The sequence below is a fragment of the Balaenoptera physalus genome (assembly GCF_965194825.1).
Source record: "Balaenoptera physalus genome assembly, chromosome: 10".
NCBI classification, from domain to species: domain Eukaryota; kingdom Metazoa; phylum Chordata; class Mammalia; order Artiodactyla; family Balaenopteridae; genus Balaenoptera; species Balaenoptera physalus.
This window is the reverse complement of record NC_138889.1, coordinates 64,271,807-64,292,976: the sequence shown is the minus strand read 5'-3', so window position 1 is coordinate 64,292,976 and position 21,170 is coordinate 64,271,807. Positions and strand designations below refer to the sequence as shown.

The 21,170-nt window shown below is 43.8% G+C and overlaps 2 protein-coding genes and 1 pseudogene across 3 annotated transcripts; 2 read left to right on the top strand and 1 right to left on the bottom strand.

The window, feature by feature from the left end:
- Positions 1-358: 358 nt before the first annotated feature.
- Positions 359-3,847, top strand: UBQLN3 (ubiquilin 3). The gene has a single exon (XM_082411398.1). It carries the CDS (start codon positions 425-427, stop codon positions 2,402-2,404), a length of 1,980 nt encoding a protein of 659 aa, XP_082267524.1. The 5' UTR covers positions 359-424; the 3' UTR covers positions 2,405-3,847.
- Positions 3,844-13,275, top strand: LOC309637196 (ubiquilin-1-like; annotated as a pseudogene). Its single transcript has one exon. The product of its transcript is annotated as a ubiquilin-1-like (transcript).
- A 637-nt stretch (positions 13,276-13,912) lies between these two features.
- Positions 13,913-20,942, bottom strand: OR52D1 (olfactory receptor family 52 subfamily D member 1). The gene is given in 2 exon segments (XM_082411460.1): positions 13,913-19,953; positions 19,957-20,942. Coding segments are annotated over 2 exon segments (645 nt in total). The 5' UTR covers positions 20,212-20,942; the 3' UTR covers positions 13,913-19,563.
- Positions 20,943-21,170: the final 228 nt, after the last annotated feature.

Here is a 21,170-nt window from a genome sequence, read left to right as displayed (position 1 = left end):
AGACCTGATGGAGTGAGTTCTGGCTTAGAAGGCTTCAGTGGTGGCTGTTCAGCAAGATGAGGGCAGATTCGAGCCTTGTATAAGAGGAAGGACGGGGCCACAGCTGACTGGTATGTTTCCCCAAACTGGACTTCATGCTGCCCTTGGCCCTTCACTCATCAACTGTAGACCTCTTTCCCAGGGCCTCAGGTTTCCCTCCCATGACCCCCGACATCTCTCAAACCCAACATCTTCCCAAAGCATCCTATCCCAGGGACCTCATAACCCCTTCCATGTGGACCCTCCCGTTTCCCCACCCTGAGATCCCAGATCCTCTTCCTGCTCACCTTTCCTACTTTCACCCCTGCCCAAAAGGCTGATCTCTGTCTCCCATCCCCATCCCCCTAGCCGTGTTCCCACAGACCTGGGCCTCCTGCTGCCCACCATGGCCAAAAGTGGAGAGGCCCTGCCACAGGGCAGCCCAGTGCCAGTCCAGGATCCTCCCCTCATCAAGGTGACCGTGAAGACGCCCAAGGACAAGGAGGATTTCTCAGTTACAGACACTTGCACCATCCAGCAGCTGAAGGAAGAGATATCCCAGCGCTTTAAGGCCCACCCTGATCAGCTGATCCTCATCTTTGCTGGCAAAATCCTCAAGGACCCTGACTCACTGGCACAGTGTGGGCTCCGAGACGGCCTCTCTGTCCACCTGGTCATCAAGATGCAGCGCCGTCCTGTGGGCACTGCGTGCCCAGCTGCTTCAGTCCCTACTGCAGCCCGAAGCCCTGGATCGCTCCCTCAGCCAAGCTCCATTTGCCCAGCAGACAGGCTACCCACCTCTAGCTTAGGTGTCCTCACAGGCCTCAACGGGCTAGGCCTGACGTCTGGTAGTTTCCCCGACCAGCCAAGCTCACTGATGTGGCAGCATGTGTCTGTGCCTGAGTTTGTGTCTCAGATCATTGATGACCCCTTCATCCAGGGTCTGCTGTCCAACACAGGCCTGGTGCGCCAGCTGGTTCTTGACAACCCCCATATGCAGCAGCTGATCCAGCACAACCCTGAGATTGGGCACATTCTCAACAACCCTGAAATCATGCGGCAGACGATGGAGTTTCTATGCAACCCTGCCATGATGCAAGAGATGGTGCGTAGCCAGGACCGGGCACTCAGCAACCTGGAGAGCATCCCTGGTGGCTACAATGTGCTCCGTACCATGTATACAGATATCATGCACCCAATGCTTAATGCAGTGCAGGAGCAGTTTGCTGGCAATCCCTTTGCTACCACCACTACTGCTAATGCTACCACCAGCAGCAGCAAACCTTCAAGGATGGAGAATTGTGACCCTCTCCCCAACCCCTGGGCTTCCACATTTGCAGGCTCAGCTGGTAGGAGAGGCAGGAGGCCTGGGGACCAGGATGTATCTGAACTTAGAAATAGGGTTTCCAATATTCTAGGTAATATAAGGCTCTATGACTATCTCCAGCAATTACATGAGAGCCCCCTGTCCCTGGGAACCTATCTGCAGGGGATTGCATCTACCCTCAGCCCAAGCCAAGAACGACCACCACCACCAGGAAGCCAAGTTCCCCCAACTTCACCCTCATCCCAGGAACTTGAGTCAGGCCAGCCTCTCCCCAGGGAATCAGTAGCAATCAAGGGGAAGCCCTCCTGCCCCTCATTCCTGAGATATCCCACAGAGAGCAGTGCTAGAAGAGATGGAAGCCAAGATGGTGCAGGGAATGGCTCCACTGCCCACAGCACCAACAAGCCTGATCTTGTCTCCAGGCTGGAGCATGCTGCCAACAAGGTCCCATTTGTTCCTTCCCCACCTTCACCCACGGCAGCTACCGCTGGAACCCCTGAGCATGTCTGGCTGCCGCCACCAGCTTATCCAAGATCTCTGAGGCCAGCCGGAATGAATCAGGCCCCACAGTTGCAGGACGAGATGCGCTGGCAGCTGCCACTGCTGCTGCACCTTCAGGCAGCCATGGCAAACCCTCGTGCCATGCATGCCTTGCTGCAGATTGAGCAGGGTCTGCAGATCCTGGCTACTGAAGCCCCTTGCCTCCTTCTCTTGTTCATGCCTTGCCTAGCAGGGCTGGGAAGTATGGCAGGAAGTACAGAGCCTCGAGAGGGTGCCCTTATGCCTGCGGATCCTCCTCTAGCCCCAGCTCCTGAGGTTCCCTCAGCACGAGGCTCTGTGGAGCTGGGCCTCCGCTCCATGCCCTCCCTCCAGATGTTGCAAGCCCTAGCTGGTGCCAATCCCCAGCAGCTGCAGCCCGAGACTCACTTCCTGGTGCAGCTAGAGCAATTGCGGGCCATGGGCTTTCTGAATCCTGAAGCCAATCTGCAGGCCCTCATTGCCACCGGAGGTGACGTAGATGCTGCTGTGAAGAAGCTGAGGCAGTTGAAGGAGCCCTAGTGGTTCAGACCGTATCTTTTCCTCTGTGCTTTTCCCCCATATCCCCTACCCTAACTCCCCCATTCTTGAATGCAGCTGCACTGTGAACCAAATTTACTATGATGCTTTTTACTGTGGAGACAATGTTGTTCCAGAGTCATTGGGAAGAATGAAAGCCAGAACGGGGTAGGGGTGCTGTGAGTGACCCAGCCATCCCTGCCACCGTACCATCGTGGGACCCCAGTCTGAGCTCTGCTAATGCCTATCTTGAGATGCAATTACATCCAATCTCCAGTGTCATCTGCTTCCTGAGTCTGATTTTTTGTGGGCTATGAGAAAAGGGGGGGTGTATAGGAGAAGAGGTGGTGGTAAGAGCTGTCTTTGCATGGATGGGAGGGCTTGGATGGGAAACCAAAATGTTTCAAGTTAGAAGATTCAGAGGCACGGGGAACAGAGGAGGGTGAGCTGAAGACTGCAGCTTTCCTGGTGTCCTTCCAAAGGTCCCCCCAGATTTGGTGTCCTGTAGGAGCTGTCACCATGCACTCTGTGTTCTTTGGGGCTCTCTGCCATCAGCCAGACTGAAAAGTGGGCACAGCTTCTTATTTTTATTGCCTCTGAACACTATCCTACAGGCGACTCTCACTTTTGGGATTTGATTCTGATCTCTGAGTGGATAGCAATAGAGCAGGAATCAGGCTGAGTTCTAAGATTCCCTGATCTCACCAAGTTTACAAAGTCACTGTCCCTGGTAGCCAGATTTATAGTTGATTCCACTGCCATGGACCCAGCTTGTTCTGGATTTTGTCTTTCTTGCAATATCTAGCTCAGAAATTGAGGACTTACCCTGTGCTCAGCATTCTGCTAGGGATTAGGAATTCAATGTGAGTAAAAGAGGCATGGTCCTGCCCTCATGAGTGTATGACGGTAGCTGGAACTGTTCAAACAGTACTAATTTTATATAACCACAAACTATGATAAGTGCTATAAAAGACGGGGAACTGTGAAATAGCGTAACAGAGACTTGGTCTAGTCTGGGGAGAGAGGGAAGGGTTCTGTGAGCAGGTACTCCAATCTAAAATCTGAAAAGTGGTAAGAATGAAGTAGGTAAAGATTCGAGAGGGGAGGGAAAAGTATTCCCGCAGAAGAACCATTATGTACAAAGGCGCCGAGGCAGGGTGTGCATAGCACACAGGAAGTGCTCTCAGCATCTCAGACTCAATTCTCATTTGCACTCAGGGATGCTTCCCAATACCCATGTGCTTCTGGGGCAAAAGTGTTACAATCGATGAATCAAGTGAGTAAACCATGCCTTCCAGCAAATAAATGTGCCAGTTGGCTCACACAGGTAAACACGCTATGGAGTAATACACTGACACAAAATGCATATTCACCCTTTAATACACCTTCACATGGGCACACTTTTGTGCACGCGTATGAGCATACACACAAAACACAGTCTGTTAGAGTTTTATCACCGATGGGGGTATAACAAACAAGCAAAAATCTAGTGCTATATTCTTGTCAAGGAACGAAAAGGGTCTTTGAAAGAGGATACCACTATAGTAAAAGTGGCCATGATGTGTGTTTAAAAGTCAGAGACTCAGTGTTGGGGGTCCTTTTAGGGAGAAACAGGTTCTGCCTGGAACCTAGGATGCTTGGACCAACCTGTCTTTACCTTTTAGCTACCAGCACATGGCTTAGAGATGAAATGAGCTTTGGGGGCAACTTTCTCCCATTGTTTTCTGTTTTAATCTCTAGGTAAAGCACAAGGCTTCAAACCTCCTTTCTATCCCTTCTTCACTCCCCATTAGTGAGGGAGTGCTTGTCCAGATCAAATGAACTGTTGTTTCTGGTGGGGCTAGGGGAAAGGCAGACGAAAGTCTTGCCTCTTCATTTCCTGCAACTAAGAAGTCTCTGGGACTGCTTCTGACCGCTGAAGTTGTACACTGTAATCTCTAATTTCAACCCTTGGAAGGCCAGGTAGGTCTGAGAAAAAATTCAGGGAAAGAAATGTTGCTTTTATTTCCCTTTCATATGGGCCACGAAAAGCCTGAGGATTCATGCGACGTAAATTCCAGCTCACCAGGGCAGACAGTAGGTGGGAATCTGGGTCTAAAAGTCCTGGGGAGAGAGGAGATCACTCATTTATTGGATTGTTTTCTGGTCCTCTCCTATGGAGAGGCCTCAACTGTTGATTGTGTGTTTGGAATCTTTGCTCTGGCCTCATTGGAGACTGAACTCAACAGCTCCACGTTCAGCTCTGTGGTGGTGTCCAAAGGAAGGAGGTTGCTGGGGTGGGGAAGGTCACTGTCCCCCACCTAGCAGCTGATGTAGGACCTGGCACATGGGAAACATTCAATAAATGATTGAATAAATGAATGTTGAATGACGAATGACGAAGTGAGTGACCAAATGAGAAAGTGGTTGAGGAGGCTGGGTAGATATGAATCAAATAAACAATCTCAGAGGACCAGGGCTTCTGCTTGGGAAAATAAAGACTGTTGGCGTTTGGGGAGGAGATGCCTGCAGGCCGATGTTACTGAAGTGGCAGGACTCCAGAGACGTCCCATTTACAGACCCTGCTCTGACTCTCACAAGACATCAGCAGTGGTCTCAGTCACATATCTGGGCCTTGAAAGGACCCCACACTAGGGGATTGTGTGGATGGAAGAGAAGCAGAGTCATAGTTTTGGTCATATTGGGCCTAGTATGACCTTGCTCTTCCCAAAGAAAATGTACCCTTTCCTCAGACCAAGAGATTTTTTAGAAAGCCAAAGAGCAGTGAAGCTTGCAAAGCTGATTTGCATCACAAATAGCCAGCCAGGTAGTTGGATAGTAATTTAAGAGAAAGGTATTATCCAAAAACCAGAAAGTGCTTTTATGCAACTGTGTTCTTTATTTTCTAAAGATGTTCCCCTAATATCTCTGTCATAAATACATGGGTACATTTTTTTTCTAGATATTTTAGGGTTTCACTACTTACACTTAATTTTAAATAACAGTTAACATTATTGAGGCTTTCCTCTAACCAGGCCCTATTCCAAGCTCTTTACATCTGAATCCACGCAATTGTCCTTTAATGCAAGTAAGTATTATTATTCCTAACTTCAGATGAGGAAAACTGAGGCATAAAGAGAGAGGAAGTACTTTGCTTAAAGTTTTACAGCTCCTGCATAATAGAGCCAGGATTTGAAATTAGTGTACTTCCAGAGTGTACACTCTTAACTGCTGCACTAAATCAAGTTAATTAATGCTTTAATCTTTACCTCTAGAAAGTGAAGAGGGGTACGATTTGTGGTATTTCATTAGAATTTTTGCACCCCTGACTCCTGCAAGTATCTACACTGGATTGAAATATTTTCTTTATCATATCCTGCATATGTGTACATGTGCATGTATTTTTGGTGTTTTTTAATTTAATCTACTACTTCAATTTTAACTTTGAAATATTTAATGACAAAACACTCAATGCTTGACTCATTATTCCTTTGCCAAATGCCGTTGTCCAATTCTGGTTATTTTTCTAAATATACTTTATAGTAGATGTCAAATTTCATAAAAGACCAAAGAAGATCTTGAATGGCTTTCTATTACATTCATAAATTAGAGGAGAATTGAGGGATTTGCAAGAGACAGTCTTTCCTTTTAAAACAGAGAATGTTTCCATTCAAGTTCCACTTGTGTCTGTAGAAAGAACTGTAGTTTCTTCACATAAGTCTTACTCGGGTTTAAGCACTACATTTTTTTTTTGGTTATTTTGAGTGAAAATTTTTGCATTGTATTTTCAGAATGGATATTGCTGTGGTGAAACTATGCTGTCACCAGTTACACTATGAATTATTATTTTAGACAGTTTTTTTGATTCTCATGAAAGCAAACATGTGCATCCTTGAAAAATAAAACTTCCACTCTTCTAATAGTTAATTAGACCTCTTTTCTAGAAATGTAAGTTGACTTATTTTCACAGTTTGAGCTATATATATATGATAATATATATTAGACAATGTAAATGATTAAAATAAGAATATAAAAAACATCAATAATTCCACTACCCAGATAGCACTGCTAATAACACGATGGTTGTCTTGCCACATATTTTACAAAACTGTGATTATATTGTATATAGACTTTTACAACCTGCCTTTTCAACATGACAATATACCATGAAACTTTCCAAGTTATTAAGTAGCCTTTTGGAACTCATTAGTTTAATAAATAATTCCTAAACCCTTCTTATATGCCAGAAAATGTGCTTGGTAGTAGGAATACAATGGTGAACAAGATAGATATGGTTCCTGCTTGAAGAAGCTTACAATATTGTAGAGATAACAGACCTCCAAAAAAAAAAGAAATAAAAGAGTAGCTAACACAGAGCACTCACTGAGAACTAGGCCTGTTCTATAGACTCTATGCCTATTAACTCATTAAATTCTTACAACCCTATAAGGTAGGTATTATTATTAACCTATTTAACAGATGAGTAAAGCAAGGGATAGCTATGTGGGTCTAGTCCAAGGTTGCACAGCTAAAAAATGAAGGAGCTGGGATTTGGGCCAGTGCTTCTAGAGACAACACCTTTTATCTCTATTCTATATAACTTTCTATTATATAAATAATTATTGAACTACAATTCAAATTAACTTCATGCAGGGAATAAACAAGGCATTTTGCTAGTGTATATAAGGGAAGGAGGGATATAATTTTAGAAGGGTCAGAGCATATCTCTCTGAAGGGAGTATTTATGCAGAGACTCGAAGGATAAGAGGAAGCCAGACATTCAGAGACCTGGGGGAAGAAAGTTTCAGGCAGAGGGGAAAGTATAAAAGAGTTCCCTGAGTTTGGTTAGAGCTCGATACATTTGAAGGGAAAGGAAAGAATGCCAGTGTGTCCAGAGTAGAGAGAATGAGAAGGAGAGTGCTTCAAGGTGAGGTGGGAAAGAGACGTGAGTGCAAAATCGCACAGGGTTTCGCTGTGAGTGTGGATTTTATTCTCATCTATGTGGAGCGTGAATGAGAGGGTAGCTGTGGTGACAGCTGAGTCAGGCAAAGACCCCTGCAGTCATTCAGGTGAGAGACGGTGTTGGCTTAGACTAGGCTTCTCCACTGGGGCAGATGACAAGAAGTGGACAACTGAAAACATGTTTTGGAGACTGAATTGATAAAACTTTCTGATAAGATGGGGTGTGCAAGGTTAAGCAAAGGGAGGAATTAAAAATCCATTTATTTATTCAGCTAATATTAATTGAACACCCTCTCTATGCCAGGTCCTGTCCTATGTCCCAGAGATAGGAGGTGTTCTAGATCACAAAGCCTTGCCTTCACGAAGCCAACAGAGAGGGGACAGTCACCAAGTAATCAATATAATTTCAAGCAATAGGAGAAGCTAAGAAAAAACACAGGCTAAAGAGGAAAATCGACAGTGAACTGTTTTGGAGTCTTATGAGGGAGACCATCACTCAAGAGAGCATTTAAGCAGAGACGTGAGTTAGCCAAAGCAAGAGTTCCCAGGCAATAGCGACATCAATTAAAAAGCAGGCAGAAGCAGGAATGCAAGAAGGCTGCCGTGACTGAAGCAAGGTGCTCAAGGGGTGGGGTCATGGAGCCAGGCACGGGCCAAATTATTAGGGCATTTTAGTCTTGGGAAGGCATTTAGATTTAATTCAAATGTAATAGGAAAATCTTTGGTGGTTTTGGGTAAAGAGTTGAGGTTAATTGATCTATAATAGATTTTTAAAAGATCACATTGGCTACTTGTAGTGTCAGCCCGGACAGTTTTTTTCTTTTTCTTCTTTTGTACTGCAAGAGCCTAACTGGGGCTTTGGTTGCCCAGGCATCCAAATCAAAGAGACATCCGCTTGAAAGATGGCTATCTCCCCAAAAACACATTGCTAGCCACAGGACTACATAAAGAGTCAGGGTGCACCCCCCCCTCTGATATTTCCTTTGCTTTAGAGGTTACGGTTGATTTCCATAACTATTTGAGCCACTTATTTTTTTCTCTTCCCACAATTTAAATTCTTGTTCTTAAGTTTTAAATCCACCAATAAAGAGTGAACCCATAAAATCCTAGGTGCCCACCCTTGACCCTAATAAAAGAAGAACCCCAGACCCTTTTGTTCTCCCTCTACCCACGACATTGCCATGTGGCCCCAAGTGTGCTATGTAAGTTTCAGGACCTGTAAGAAAGAAACCTTGTCTCTTTCAAAGTTCCCTGATGGTTATCACTGAGGGCGTGCTATGTAACTTCCAGGACCTGTAAGTAAGAAACCTTGTCTCTTTCAAAGTTCCCTGATGGTTATCACTGAGGGCGTCTTGCAATCATAATAAGAACCACAAGGCCAGGTCCAGCCACAACGTTGGTGATGGATAGACTGAGACCAGCACAAAACACACTGTGGAAATTAGTCAAAAGTGGACCAAGAAAGGAAGTAGGGAAACCAGCGAGGAGGCAATTGCAGTATTGAAAGTATGGAGGTGATCAGATTCAGGATATACTTTGACGAGAAAGCGCCTAGTACTTGCTGATAACTTAGATGTGAAAAGAGAGGAATTGAGGGTGATTCCTGTGTTTGGATGAATGATCATTTTATTAGAAGAGCAGAGAACTCGAGGAAATGGCAAGTCTGAGATTCTGTTCTGACATTAACTGTCTTGGGTGTAAAGTTAGTTGATGTGGGGGAGACTGAGAGAATCAGGTTTGTGGAGAGAAAGTCGAGTCCGTTCATGGCTATGTATTATTCCCCTTATTATGGCAGCAAAGGGTTCTAATATATGCCAGCTCCAGGTTTGTCCTATAAAAGAACAAAATTTGCCACCCTAAAATGCGTCTCTTTAACATGAGGATTAATTTAGGCTGATTCTTTTTAAGAGACATAAGACTCAGGAAGTTTTTCTTGTTATCTCCTCCTCCATTGCCCAAAATAATTTAGATAAAGGGCCAGTTCCAGGAAGAAGAACTATCCGCATAAATAACTAAATTATAATATGAACTAGGTGTGGTAAACTGGGGGAAGCTTAGCAAGTCCTATTTGATCAAAACCCTGTGTCCCATTGTCTCAGCACTGCCAAGAAAACATTTATTTACCAAACATTTGCCTTTCCATCTCCATGTGAATTGCCTTCCTCCCCTTTGAAATCCCAAACCAAAAGACATAATACTCAGTATTTAACAAGTATCTGCTCTGTGCCAGGTACTGTGGGTTGCACTTTATAAACATTATCTCCTTGAATCTTGAAAACAAGTCTGTGGAAAACGACCATATTATATATGATAAAAAGTAGGCTTAAAAAAGGTAAAAGACTTGTCAAAGGTCATGAAATTGTGACTGTGGGATTTAAACCAGGGCTATTTGGCCCTAGAGACTCCAAGCTCCCTTTTTTTCTTAATAGTAAATTTTAAATTGATTAAGTAAATAGTAAATTGAGTGTATTGTTTTATTTTATAAATTTAAAAGAAATATATGTACACCATCAACAGAGGAATGGATAAAGAAGATGTGCTACATATATGCTATGGAATATTACTCAGCCATAAAAGGAACGAAATAGTGCCATTTGCAGAGATGTGGATGGACCTAGAGAGTGTCACACAGAGTGAAGTAAGTCAGAAAGAGAAAAACAAATATTGTATAATATCACTTATATATGGAATCTAGAAAAATGGTACAGATGAACTTATTTTGCAAAGCAGAAATAGAGTCACAGATGTAGAGAACAAACTTATGGTTACCAAGGGGGGAAGGAGGGGGTGGGACAAATTGGGAGATTGGGATTGACATATATACAGTACTATGTATAAAATAGATAACTAATGAGAACCTGCTGTATAGCACAGGGAACTCTTCTCAGTGATCTCTGGTGACCTAAATGGGAAGGAAATCCAAAAAAGAGGGGATATATGTATACGTATATCTGATTCACTTTGCTGTACAGCAGAAACTAACACAACATTGTAAAGCAACTATACTCCAATTAAAAAAATAAAGTACAAAATATGAGAAAAAAAAGAAATGTATGTACCATATAAAAATAGTCAAATGATGCCAGCTCCTCAGGAAGAATCAAGTGTGGTCCTTATGACGAAGAACTCAATGCGCTGTGTGGCCAGGACCCCTACTTGAGACGCAAGCCTGTAAATGGACTGGGAAAGGTCATCAACTTGGGCAGGAGACATTTAGACACTGACAATAGAGCCTGTAGGAGAGAAGATGAAGGATGGTTCACCTCAAAGACTGTGAGGGAAGAAAACTTCCTGGAACTATGAGATGTGCAAAGGTGATTCCAGACAATTGTTACCTGGAATGTTCTTCAACCTCTGCTACACATTAATGTAATAGCTATACTAGCTAAGGAAAAGCCAGAAACATTAATTTGAATATCTGATTCTGCTGAGGGCAATCCAAATGGAATCCCCAATGGGAATTGGGTTTGGTACTGATATTTGTATAACAGAGGTTGTCCTGAGGCCTGGACGTTACCAGGAGAGGCCCACTAGGCTGCCGGCTGCCAGCCAGCCATGAGGATCACTCTGTGAAATTTACTGGGACTGAAAAAGTCTTTTGAACTCAGAAATGACAACTTATCAGGGTCTTGATATGGGTTGGACATGGAGAACACTCATTCGAACTAACTGAAGTTTAAGACTACATATTAATATATCATAGACAATGTAGTTGTAGAAGGATCTAGGTGTTCACGTTGCCCACATCTAACAGAATCTCCTGGCATTCTAAGCAACCAAATCCTACCTTTGTAGTCCTTTGAAATTCTAGAATCAGAAAAAATGGTCAAGTATATAATGGAAAAAGCCTAAGACAGCCTGATGTATCCATCTTCACAGTAAAAAATATAATTGTTTCAGGGAATAGACATTACTCTTGGGGCTCACTTGCTTGGTGGAGTCAAAACAGTGCCTTAGAGAGTCACTATTATCTGCTTTTACAGCTGAAATATGTCCCCTCCCAAGTGACAATTCTCCTCCTCAAATATACCTCAAATCAAATAATTAAGTCAGAAAGACTTAAAGTCAAACCTTACTTTCTCATTAATTTCTCTTGTTTTAGGTCTGACCCTCTGGGAGTTGAGATCATAGTTTATCTCTTTAGGAGCAACTTTGTTTCCAAATTCTCAGAGACCATGATGCTGTCTTTCTTAGAACCATGTAGCTGGGTTACCCAGCCTGGTGAGCCTGAGATGCAAGCTGCCTCAAGACCCCAGTGAGGCTGGTGGACTAATTATACATATCTTGATTCCATTCATATAGAAATAGCAACTTGAGGCCTGACTGGGCCATGGATGGTATACAGTAATTTAGTAGAAGATAGGTGACTGGAATTAGCACTTCCTAAGCTAGTTCTTAGACTAGTACATTTTCTGCTGAGCTATATTCACCTATCAAACTCAAGTGGTATGATTTTCAACAGTGAAATAGGTTGGTGCGAAACGTGTTTTTAGACAGGAACATTTAAATTTTTTTTCTACTGTTACTTAAATCAAATGGTAAAGAAAGCCAACTTCAGGCAGGTGGTAGAGACCACTGCCCTTCCCCCATTCATGTCTACCTCTCAACTGTGACCTCATCACTGACATCCCCCGAAGGCTGGCTCTGGAGAAGGGCAGCTGCCACCCCACGGGAGACGGGTGGCTTCAGGGCTACACTGGGAGGTGGGGTCCACAGGACTTGGGTGAGAGGACATCACGGGACACCTACTGGTCCCTGCACTCAGGTGTGCTCAGTGCTACATCTAGGCTTCTTCAGATCCTCAGGGGGCCCTGAATTCTGCTCTTGAGGAAACATGGCACGGGCTAGGGAAGAAGCAGGGGACAGCTGGCTGGTGTCTGGTCGGGAGCCATCATCACACATCATCAGAGTGTCTGTCAAGACACCACAAGACTGCCAGGAATTTATGCTGGCAGAAAATAGCAGCATCCGCCACTTTAAGAAACAGATCTCCAAACGCCTTCACTGTGACACTGACGGACTGGTGCTCATCTTCTCCGGAAAGATCCTTCGGGATCAAGACATACTGAGCCGGCGAGGCATCCTTGATGGCACTACGGTCCACCTGGTGGTGAAGACTTGTGTGAAGGGAACGCTGCCTGGTCCCAGCACTCTGCCAGGCTCTGCCGGCCACTGCACCCATCGTTCTGAACCATCCACCTCGGAGAGTGCTAGGATGCTAGCCAGGCTGGGCCGGCTGGCCTAGAGCTCTTCTGAACTAGCTGACTTCCTTGGCCAGCTGACTCAACTCCTGTTGGCTGCCCCCGAGTCCGTGGGGGGTGGGGGGAGGGGGCCAGTTCTTGGAAGACACTGTGGTTCAAGGCAAGTGAGAAATCAGCCAATGCCAGCCTTGTTCCTGAATCCTCAAGACCAGTACAGAAACCCGAGCCAGCTCTTCAGGCTCTGGAAAACTTGCAGAACCCGGCCCAGTAACAGGAGCCACTGCACGCGGACAAGCGGGAGCTGGAAGGCTTGAGGCAGTGCCAGGTGGTGCCGATGCTACACGTCCGGTCTGCTCTGATATCCAGCACCTCAGGCTCTCCACTCTGGCCCCTTGGGTTGCCTCCAAAGGCCACAGCCCAGGTTCAGAGCCTTGCAGAGCAGGGGCCAATCCCCACCGCAGTACTAACACCACCACCACAGTCCCCGCAGCCTTTGCACCTGCCAGGCCGTTGGCACAGGAAGTCAGTGCAGCCGTAGTTGTTCAGTCCCGGCGCATGGTTTCAAACCAGGCTAATTCAGGGTGCAGGACTGGACTGTCAGACTTACACTCAGGCCAGGGTCTTTCCTCCCAGGAGAGCCAGCAGCCCATAGGGAAAGCCGCTCCAGCTGGTCGGTCGGCTGAGACCGTCACCCTCTGCCTTGCATAAAGCCTTACACGTCCTGCAGCAGAATCCAGCTCTGCTCCACCAGCTGGCAACAGGCAGCCCCCTGCGACGTCATATGCCCCTGCTTCCCATACTCACCAACCCACGGGCACTGCAGGCATTAATACAGATAGAAAAGGGCCTGCAGATATTGTCCAGGGAGGTGCCTGGGTTGGGACCTTGTTTATGGGATCCAGGCAGACCACATGAGGCTAAAGGAGCTTCTGAAACTAGGGCTGGAGGACAGGGTCACAGAGCAGACCCGGTGCAACCCACCTGGGCCGTTCTTCAGCTCCTCCACGCTCTGGCCAATGCCTGCGCCCGGTCTACCCAGTCCTCAATGTCCTCATCCCCCCTCACTGAAGGCCGCTACCAGCAGGAACTGGAGCATCTGAAGGCCATGGGTTTTGCTAATCATGATGTCAATCTTCAGGCCCTCGTGGTCACAGGTGGAGATATCCATGTTGCCATTAAGAGGCTGCTGGGAATACCGGAGGCCCAGGTCCCTCCAGCAGATGCCCACAATGCACCACCCTATGGAGAGGAGGGAGGCAAAGGAAAGAGAAGGGGAGGGAGGGGAGGAGCTTGTTTTGGGAATTCCTCCTGTTCAGATCACGCGCACACTTGTAGAGCCTCCCCTCACTGCCCAAACCTGTTTTACATTTAAAAAGATTGCTTGGATCTTATGTGTGCTGTCAATTTGGGGGCAGGTGGGCCCACATTGTTGTCTGGGGGGAGGGATTGATCATATTATATGGTCTTGGGTCTGGGCTTCACCTGTTCTCATAATGCTAGTCTCAGACTATTTTCCAAATTTGAACATGAGGTGGGGAAATCCTGAATTCTTTTCACTATCTCTACGCCTGCTCAATGGACAACCCAGTTCCCCACCAACATTGCTAACATCACCACAAGCCACCCCATTACAACTCCAGGGTGACTGAAGGGATCCTGCTTTTGCTCCCCCGGGAACGCATGAATTTCTTCATGGGCTCTGAAAGCCACCCACTTTTTGACCCTGTTTCTGTGGCTTGAGGTCCAATCTCTTGATGTTGCAGGAAAGGTGTTTAACTTCCCTTTCAGTTAGGGTTTCTCCTTTGCTACCTGCCTATGCCAGGATCCTGCTCTTAGGAGGTTAACCTCCACTGCTTCTGAAACTCCATCCTCTCCGCCTGTGCGGGCTCTTTCCTTTATATTGCAAAACGTTTGATTCTGCTGCCTTATCAGCTACAGAACCTCATCTTTCCTTCTGTCTCTGAATGTCTTCAGTGTCTCCCTTTCCAGTGGTCATGTTTAACAATCCCGTGCAGTCAGAGACTTGTCCCCAGTACAGAGCAGAGGCTTTCTCAGAACTGCTGCTCCTTCCTAATCTTCCCAAATTTTTCTACAGAATTTGATATACTCACCTTCTTTAAGTTGCCTCTTTTAATATATTTTCTTATCTATTCTCTTATAAAGTGGTGCTTCCTAAGACTATGTTATGCCGATTCTTTCTCTATTCATCCTTCAAACAGTTTGGCCATTTTCTTGGCTCTGGCTCTTACTTCTATGCTTGTGGTTCCTAAATCTCTGAGTCTATTTGTACTTTCCACAATCTGCTAGACTTTTGGTCGGGTGTCCCAGAGGAAACTCTGCCTCAGCATGTCCAAATATAGGCCAGCATCTTTCCCCTCACCCCCATTCCTACTGTAAATTCTGTGGTTCCTGTGTCCTGGTGAAAGTCATTAATACATTCTTTTTTTTTTTTTTTAACATCTTTATTGGAGTATAATTGTTTTACAATGGTGTGTTAGTTTCTGCTTTATAATACATTCTTAATCCACCCATTCTCTTCTGTAAACCTCTAATTCAGGGAGGTGACTCATAGTGTAGGTGGATGGAACATGCCCCAGGGGACCAGTGGCTCTAGATAACAATATAGCAAGATAAAAGCTGGTAAGAGATGGGGGGACTACTGGAAGAATTACTTTGGAGGAAAACAGGGATTAAAATTCAGAGCCAGCCTCAGGGGTCCATTGAGCCTGGCCTGAGAAATAGCTGAATCTCTTGCTTGCTGGGTGCTGGGGAGGATTGATGTCTCTGAGACAGGCACTCTGACTTAGTTGTGTTGTGATGCCCCATGAGCCAAGAGACCTGAAGGTTGTGGAGGTCAGGGACTGTGGATAAAACATCTCTGGGAACTCACTTCCCAGTCGTGAGCCTGGTACACAATTTACTCTTCATTTTCCTGTAGCCACCAGGGTATTGGTCTGTATTTCTGAGATTGGTGATACAAGTTTGGTCTCAGTGCTGAGTGAGATTCCTGGGGAAGGAGTTAGGGTGATGGACAGGGCAGTATTCTGGGATCCTAGAAGAATGCTTCACCTTTCTCCATCATGCAGGCTCCAGTGGCCAAACAACTCAGTGGAGTAACAGACCTTAACAATGTTAGTAGCCTTCCTGGGAGCTGGACCCTACTATCTTCAGTCTGATAGCAGCTACTGGTTTCTACAAATTATATTCCCCGTCTAGGAACTATTGCATTCTAGCTTTAGAATGATAAGAGAGCCAAGAAAATTCCTAAAAAAAACTTTAAAGAGTAGAGTTTGCAGCCAGGGGTGCAGAATCCTCCATCTGTCTGTTATCTGTGGTATGTGCAAACTGAAGTTTGGTCAGCAATAGGAAACTATGGAGAACAGTCCTGTGCTATATCCACAGGACATCAGCCCAGAGTATAGGTCACAGTTAGATCCCTGTGCCAAGCTATTAGCAACTGTGTGGTTCTTGCATCTCATTTTATCTCTTTAGGCAGGATAAAGTGAGATGAGATGCTCCTGGAAAAGCCAAAATTGAAGAAGAGGTTTGGGTGGGATGTTTCTGCTAAAATAATTCTTTTCTGTAATACCAGTGTTGGAATGGGATTAAAGGTTTAGGGAAGGAGGAAAGATGCTGGGCAGAATGGGTGGATTGAATCTCACAATGCTCACGTATACATACATCAATCCACAGAATAATACACAATGAAAATTGTGTATTACTGTATCACTGAGACATATAGTAGAATCATAAACTGAAGTCAGACTAGATCACATGGAGGTTATCACACAGTCCTACCATTATAATACTGTAGAAAATAAACTTGATAGCCCTATGCATAAATTTTCAGTCAGACATAACGAAAGTTAGAGGCACAGAGATAAATGATCTGCACTCGATAGCAACTATTGATTGGATGTCTGCCAGTTGTAGATGTGTATCACAAAATCATACACAATTTCAATTGCAGGCATACAGCTAGCACACAGACATCCATTCACACACAGAAATGTAAAGAGAAATGGCAATCACAAATTATGATAAAATGACTTTTCAGTTTTCCTTACAGGAAATGAAACTAAAATTCTTGACTATTTTGCTCGATATAATAGAAGTAAGGCCTTAAATGTCAGTGTTAGCTTTCACTGGAGTCAAAAAATGAGAAATTCAGAAGTTACTCCTTGGAATTTCTTCCATGGTAAAGTACTTGAGATAAACCCAGAGAGTTAGGGAATAATAACAAAACTAGCAACCACTCTGTAAGCACGAGGAGCCATTCACTTTTGAGAGAGTGTAGCTATTCCTTTGAAATTCCTGAAAGATATGGAATATTATTTTCATTTTACAGCTAGAGGAACAGGCTCCTAGGGGTTGACTTCCCACACATGTGTGGTTGAAATTCTAAGCTGGTGTTCCTGATTCTAGCATCCTCATTCTGTGCACTGCACAGAGGGTCAGATGATGAGAGTGTGGGATTCAGAGTGACCATTAAGGGAACAAGATCTGGTCAGATTGGAAAGACGTGAATTTATTTTATTTTATTAATTCATTTTAATTTAATTTCTATTCTATATTGGAATATAGTTGATTTACAATGCTGTGTTAGTTTCAGGTGTACAGCAAAGCGATTCAGTTATACATATACATATATGCACTCTTTTTCAGATTCTTTTCCCATATAGGTTATTATAGAATATTGAGTAGAGTTCCCTGTGCTGTACAGTAGATCCTTGTTGATTATCCGTTTATATCTAGTAGTGTGTATACACTAATCCCAAACTCCTAATTTATTGCTCTCCCCCACCTTTCCCCTTTGGTAACCATACGTTTCTTTTCAAAGTCTGTGAGTCTGTTTCTGTTTTGAAAATAAGTTCATTGGTATCATTATCATTTTTTAGATTCCACATATAAGTGATATCACATGATACTGGTCTTTCTCTGCCTGACTTTCTTCAATTAGTATGATAATCTCTAGGGCCATCAGGAAAGGCGTGAATTTACATCAGGGAGGTGGAAAGGCTTAAAGTTCTGCCCAGAGTGTGGAATCTTAAGGAAGGTGGAATCAGTGGATCACAGTTGGTGGTCTGTGGAGTAACTGCTTCAGAAGGGGCACTGGGAACAAGACCCAGGGTTGAGCAAAGACGGACGGAAATGTCAAAGGGATGCTGCAGTGGGCTGGAGTTGGTCAGTGGCACAAGGGAGCGGAGGAACAAGCAATAGATATATGCTGAACTCATTTAAAAGTATGCAGGTATAGAAGTGAAAGGGTATAATCCAAGAATAAAAGTGTAGTGACTAAAGCACTAAGATGTGTCCATCTCCCTGATATCTACTTCTCTCTGCTCTATGTGGAGAATAATGTCTAGTCAGATATCTGCCAACTTGACTCTTTATATTAAAAAAGTGTATAAGGGCTGTGCCATGTTGGACAAGAGAAGAGGACAGGGATGAATCCCCAGATCACTGTCACTGGAGAGGATATACCTTATACAATTCATTCAATTTCTTGGGTTGGAGTAAAGTCAAAAGCATCCAGTTCCCCTTCCACTGGGCTGCTGATTTTGGAGAAAATAGTTCTAACGAGCGCTATTCATATCCCAAGCACTGTCTAAATATTTTAAAGTTGTTACATAATATAATTATCACAATAAACCTGTGAAGTGATATAATATAAAACAGTCCTAAATATGTTTCAACTTGGCTAACAATGTTTGGAGAGATTGCATAACTTTCTCATATTTATTTAGTGATCATTTTACATGTTAGGTCCTGTCTTAAATTTTCTACATTCATTGATTTATTTATTCCTCACCACAACATTGAGTTAGATATTAAATTATCCTCCATTTAACAGTTGGCCAAACTGAGGCATAGAGAGATACAGTGACATGCTCAAAGGCCCCAAAATTAATAAGTGGAGGAGCCAGGATTCAAACCCAGGTACTCTGACTTGATTTTTTAATTTTATTTTCTTTTTCCTGTGCACACATGCATTTTTTAATTGAAGTATGATTGATTTACAATATTTCAGGTGTGCAGCAAAGTGTTTTGTTTTGCACATGCATTTCTTTCACCTTTGAAGAATTTATTATTTATTGTTTAAAAAAATTATTTTTAAAATTTTTTTTCAAATTCTTTTCCCATCTAGATTATTACAGAATATTGAGCAGAGTTCCCTGTACTATACAGTAGGTCCTTGTTGGTTATCTATTTTAAATATAACAGTGTGTACATGTCAATCGCAAACTCCCTGTCTATCGCTTCCCCCCACCCTTCCCCTCTGATAACCATAAGTCTGTTCTCTAGGTCTGTGAGTCTGTTTCTGTTTTGTAAATAAGTTCACTTGCATCTTTTTTTTTTTAGGTTCTGCATATAAGCGATATCATATGATATTTCTCCTTCTCTGTCTGACTTACTTCACTTTGTATGATAATCTCTAGGTCCATTGCTGCAAATGGCATTATTTCATTCTTTATTATGACTGAGTAATATTCCATTGTGTATATGTCAGATACTCTAACTTTAGACCTTGTGTTTTCAATCACTGTCCAAAGTCTTGGATGAAGATTAAACGTACTTCAAATGTTCTTGTCCTTTTCTACTTGGACTCACAGAAGAGAGTTCTCACCATGACATGCAGACGTCTTTCAAGAACAAGAACTGACTTGGTTTTAAGTAAGCCATACACTCTTTTGAGGCAAAAATAAAAATATTAGGAGTTTGGTGCAGTAGCAGTATCACAGCTAATGAGGTTTATCCAAGGCATGGTTATTGCTCATTGAAAACTTTTTCCAAAAGTAAAAATATTATCATCTTTCTGGGCTGTTAAGGAGCCTCAGAAATAAGGTATGTTCAATGTGATTATTGATATCTCCAGTTCATCTGACCTTTCATTAACCTTCCAGTGTTTCCTCCCATGTAAACACATTCCTCTCATATCAGAGGTCTCTGACCATGAAAATTCATCCAGATAGCTATCATACATACTTATTTTTCTCATTTCTGACCTCTGCTCATAATTCATATTGAAATTTTCCCCAAGTGAAGTAGTATTGGAAGTCGACTTCGAATCTCCTTGGTCCTAGCCCCATAGATGATTGGATTGAGCAAAGGAGGCACCAGCACATAGAGATTAGCCAGAAAGATGTGCACATGCTTGGGGACTCTGTGTTGGCCAAAACAGTGGGTGAGGAAAGAGAAGAAGGCAGGGATGTAGAAGACCAGGATGACCCCAAGATGGGAACCACAGGTACTCAGATCTTTGTGCTGAGCATCATGGGATGGAAGACGAAAGACGGCATGGAGGATAAAGCCACAGGAGACAGAAATGAGAATAGATTCCAGACCCATGGGCAGAAGGGCCACAGTCAGCCCACAGACAATATTGACAGTGACGTTGGCACAGGTCAGTCAAGCAATGCCCATGTGCTCACAGTATGTGCGTGCCATGACATGGTGATCACAATATGGGAGTCGCCTCAGCAAGAAGATGAAGGGGGAGACAACATCTGTACTCCAGAATATACCCACAAGGCCGATTCTGCCTATGACAGTGTTATTGAGGATGGTTGTGTATCTCAGTTGGTTGCAGATAGCTACATATTGATCGAAGGCCATGGCATGAAGAACTGAGGACTCTAGAGTATAGATAGAATGGACACAAAACATCTGGGCCAGGCAACCACCAAAGGAAATCTCACCAGCTTAGAACCACAAAATGGCCAGCGTCTTGGGCACAGTGGTGGAGCTGAGAGCCAGGTCAGTGAGTGAGAGGAGGCAAAGGAAGAGCTACATGGGTGCGTGAAGGGCACTGTCTGTCACTATGACTAGGATGAGGGCGACATTCCTAGCCAGTGCTGCCAGATACAAGGTATGAAAGGAGATGGCGATCCAGATGTGGGCACACTACAGCCCTGGGATCCCTGTCAGGAAGAGAGTGGCTGGGAGACTGTCATCATTGATGTTGGAAGCATTCTGCTTGGCAAATAAAGGGTTCTGTCCAAGGGATGATGGTACACCTGTCGTGTAACATGTGAGATCTGGTTCATTCACATAAAATGATGACCTTTCTGTCAAATCGTCTTTTTTAGGCTAAGAAAAATATTTATTGTTATTAACTTGTTTAAGAATCTTAAAACGTTCGATCACATATAATCCATTTTCCATCAGCTAATTCCTATACTCATCAATCATGTTTTGAGTTCCGTATCCCAAACACCAAGCTACGAATTTAAGCATTTGCCCTGTCTAACCCTTCTACACTTATTTCCCACCACATTCTGCACATCATTTACTTGTCTTTTGTCCATGTACATCTAGGGAAAGTTTGTGCCTCTTTTTAAAATTTTATAGTATTCCCTTTGCCGAAGGAACCTTTTCCCCTTTATTTTCTTTTTTTTTTTTTTTTTTTTTTGACTGACACCAAGCATTGTACATGGATGACCACAACAAAAGCAACAATGATTGCAATTACCAAACATGAAACACACTCATACTATGTCATAATATTGACATTCAGTCCAGTAATCCTCCACTGTAACAGCTCCTTTACTTTGCAGTGAAAATTGATTTGTATATTCTTTGCCTCTGAGTCCTTGTGGGATTTTTTTTTTTTTTAATTCAGACAG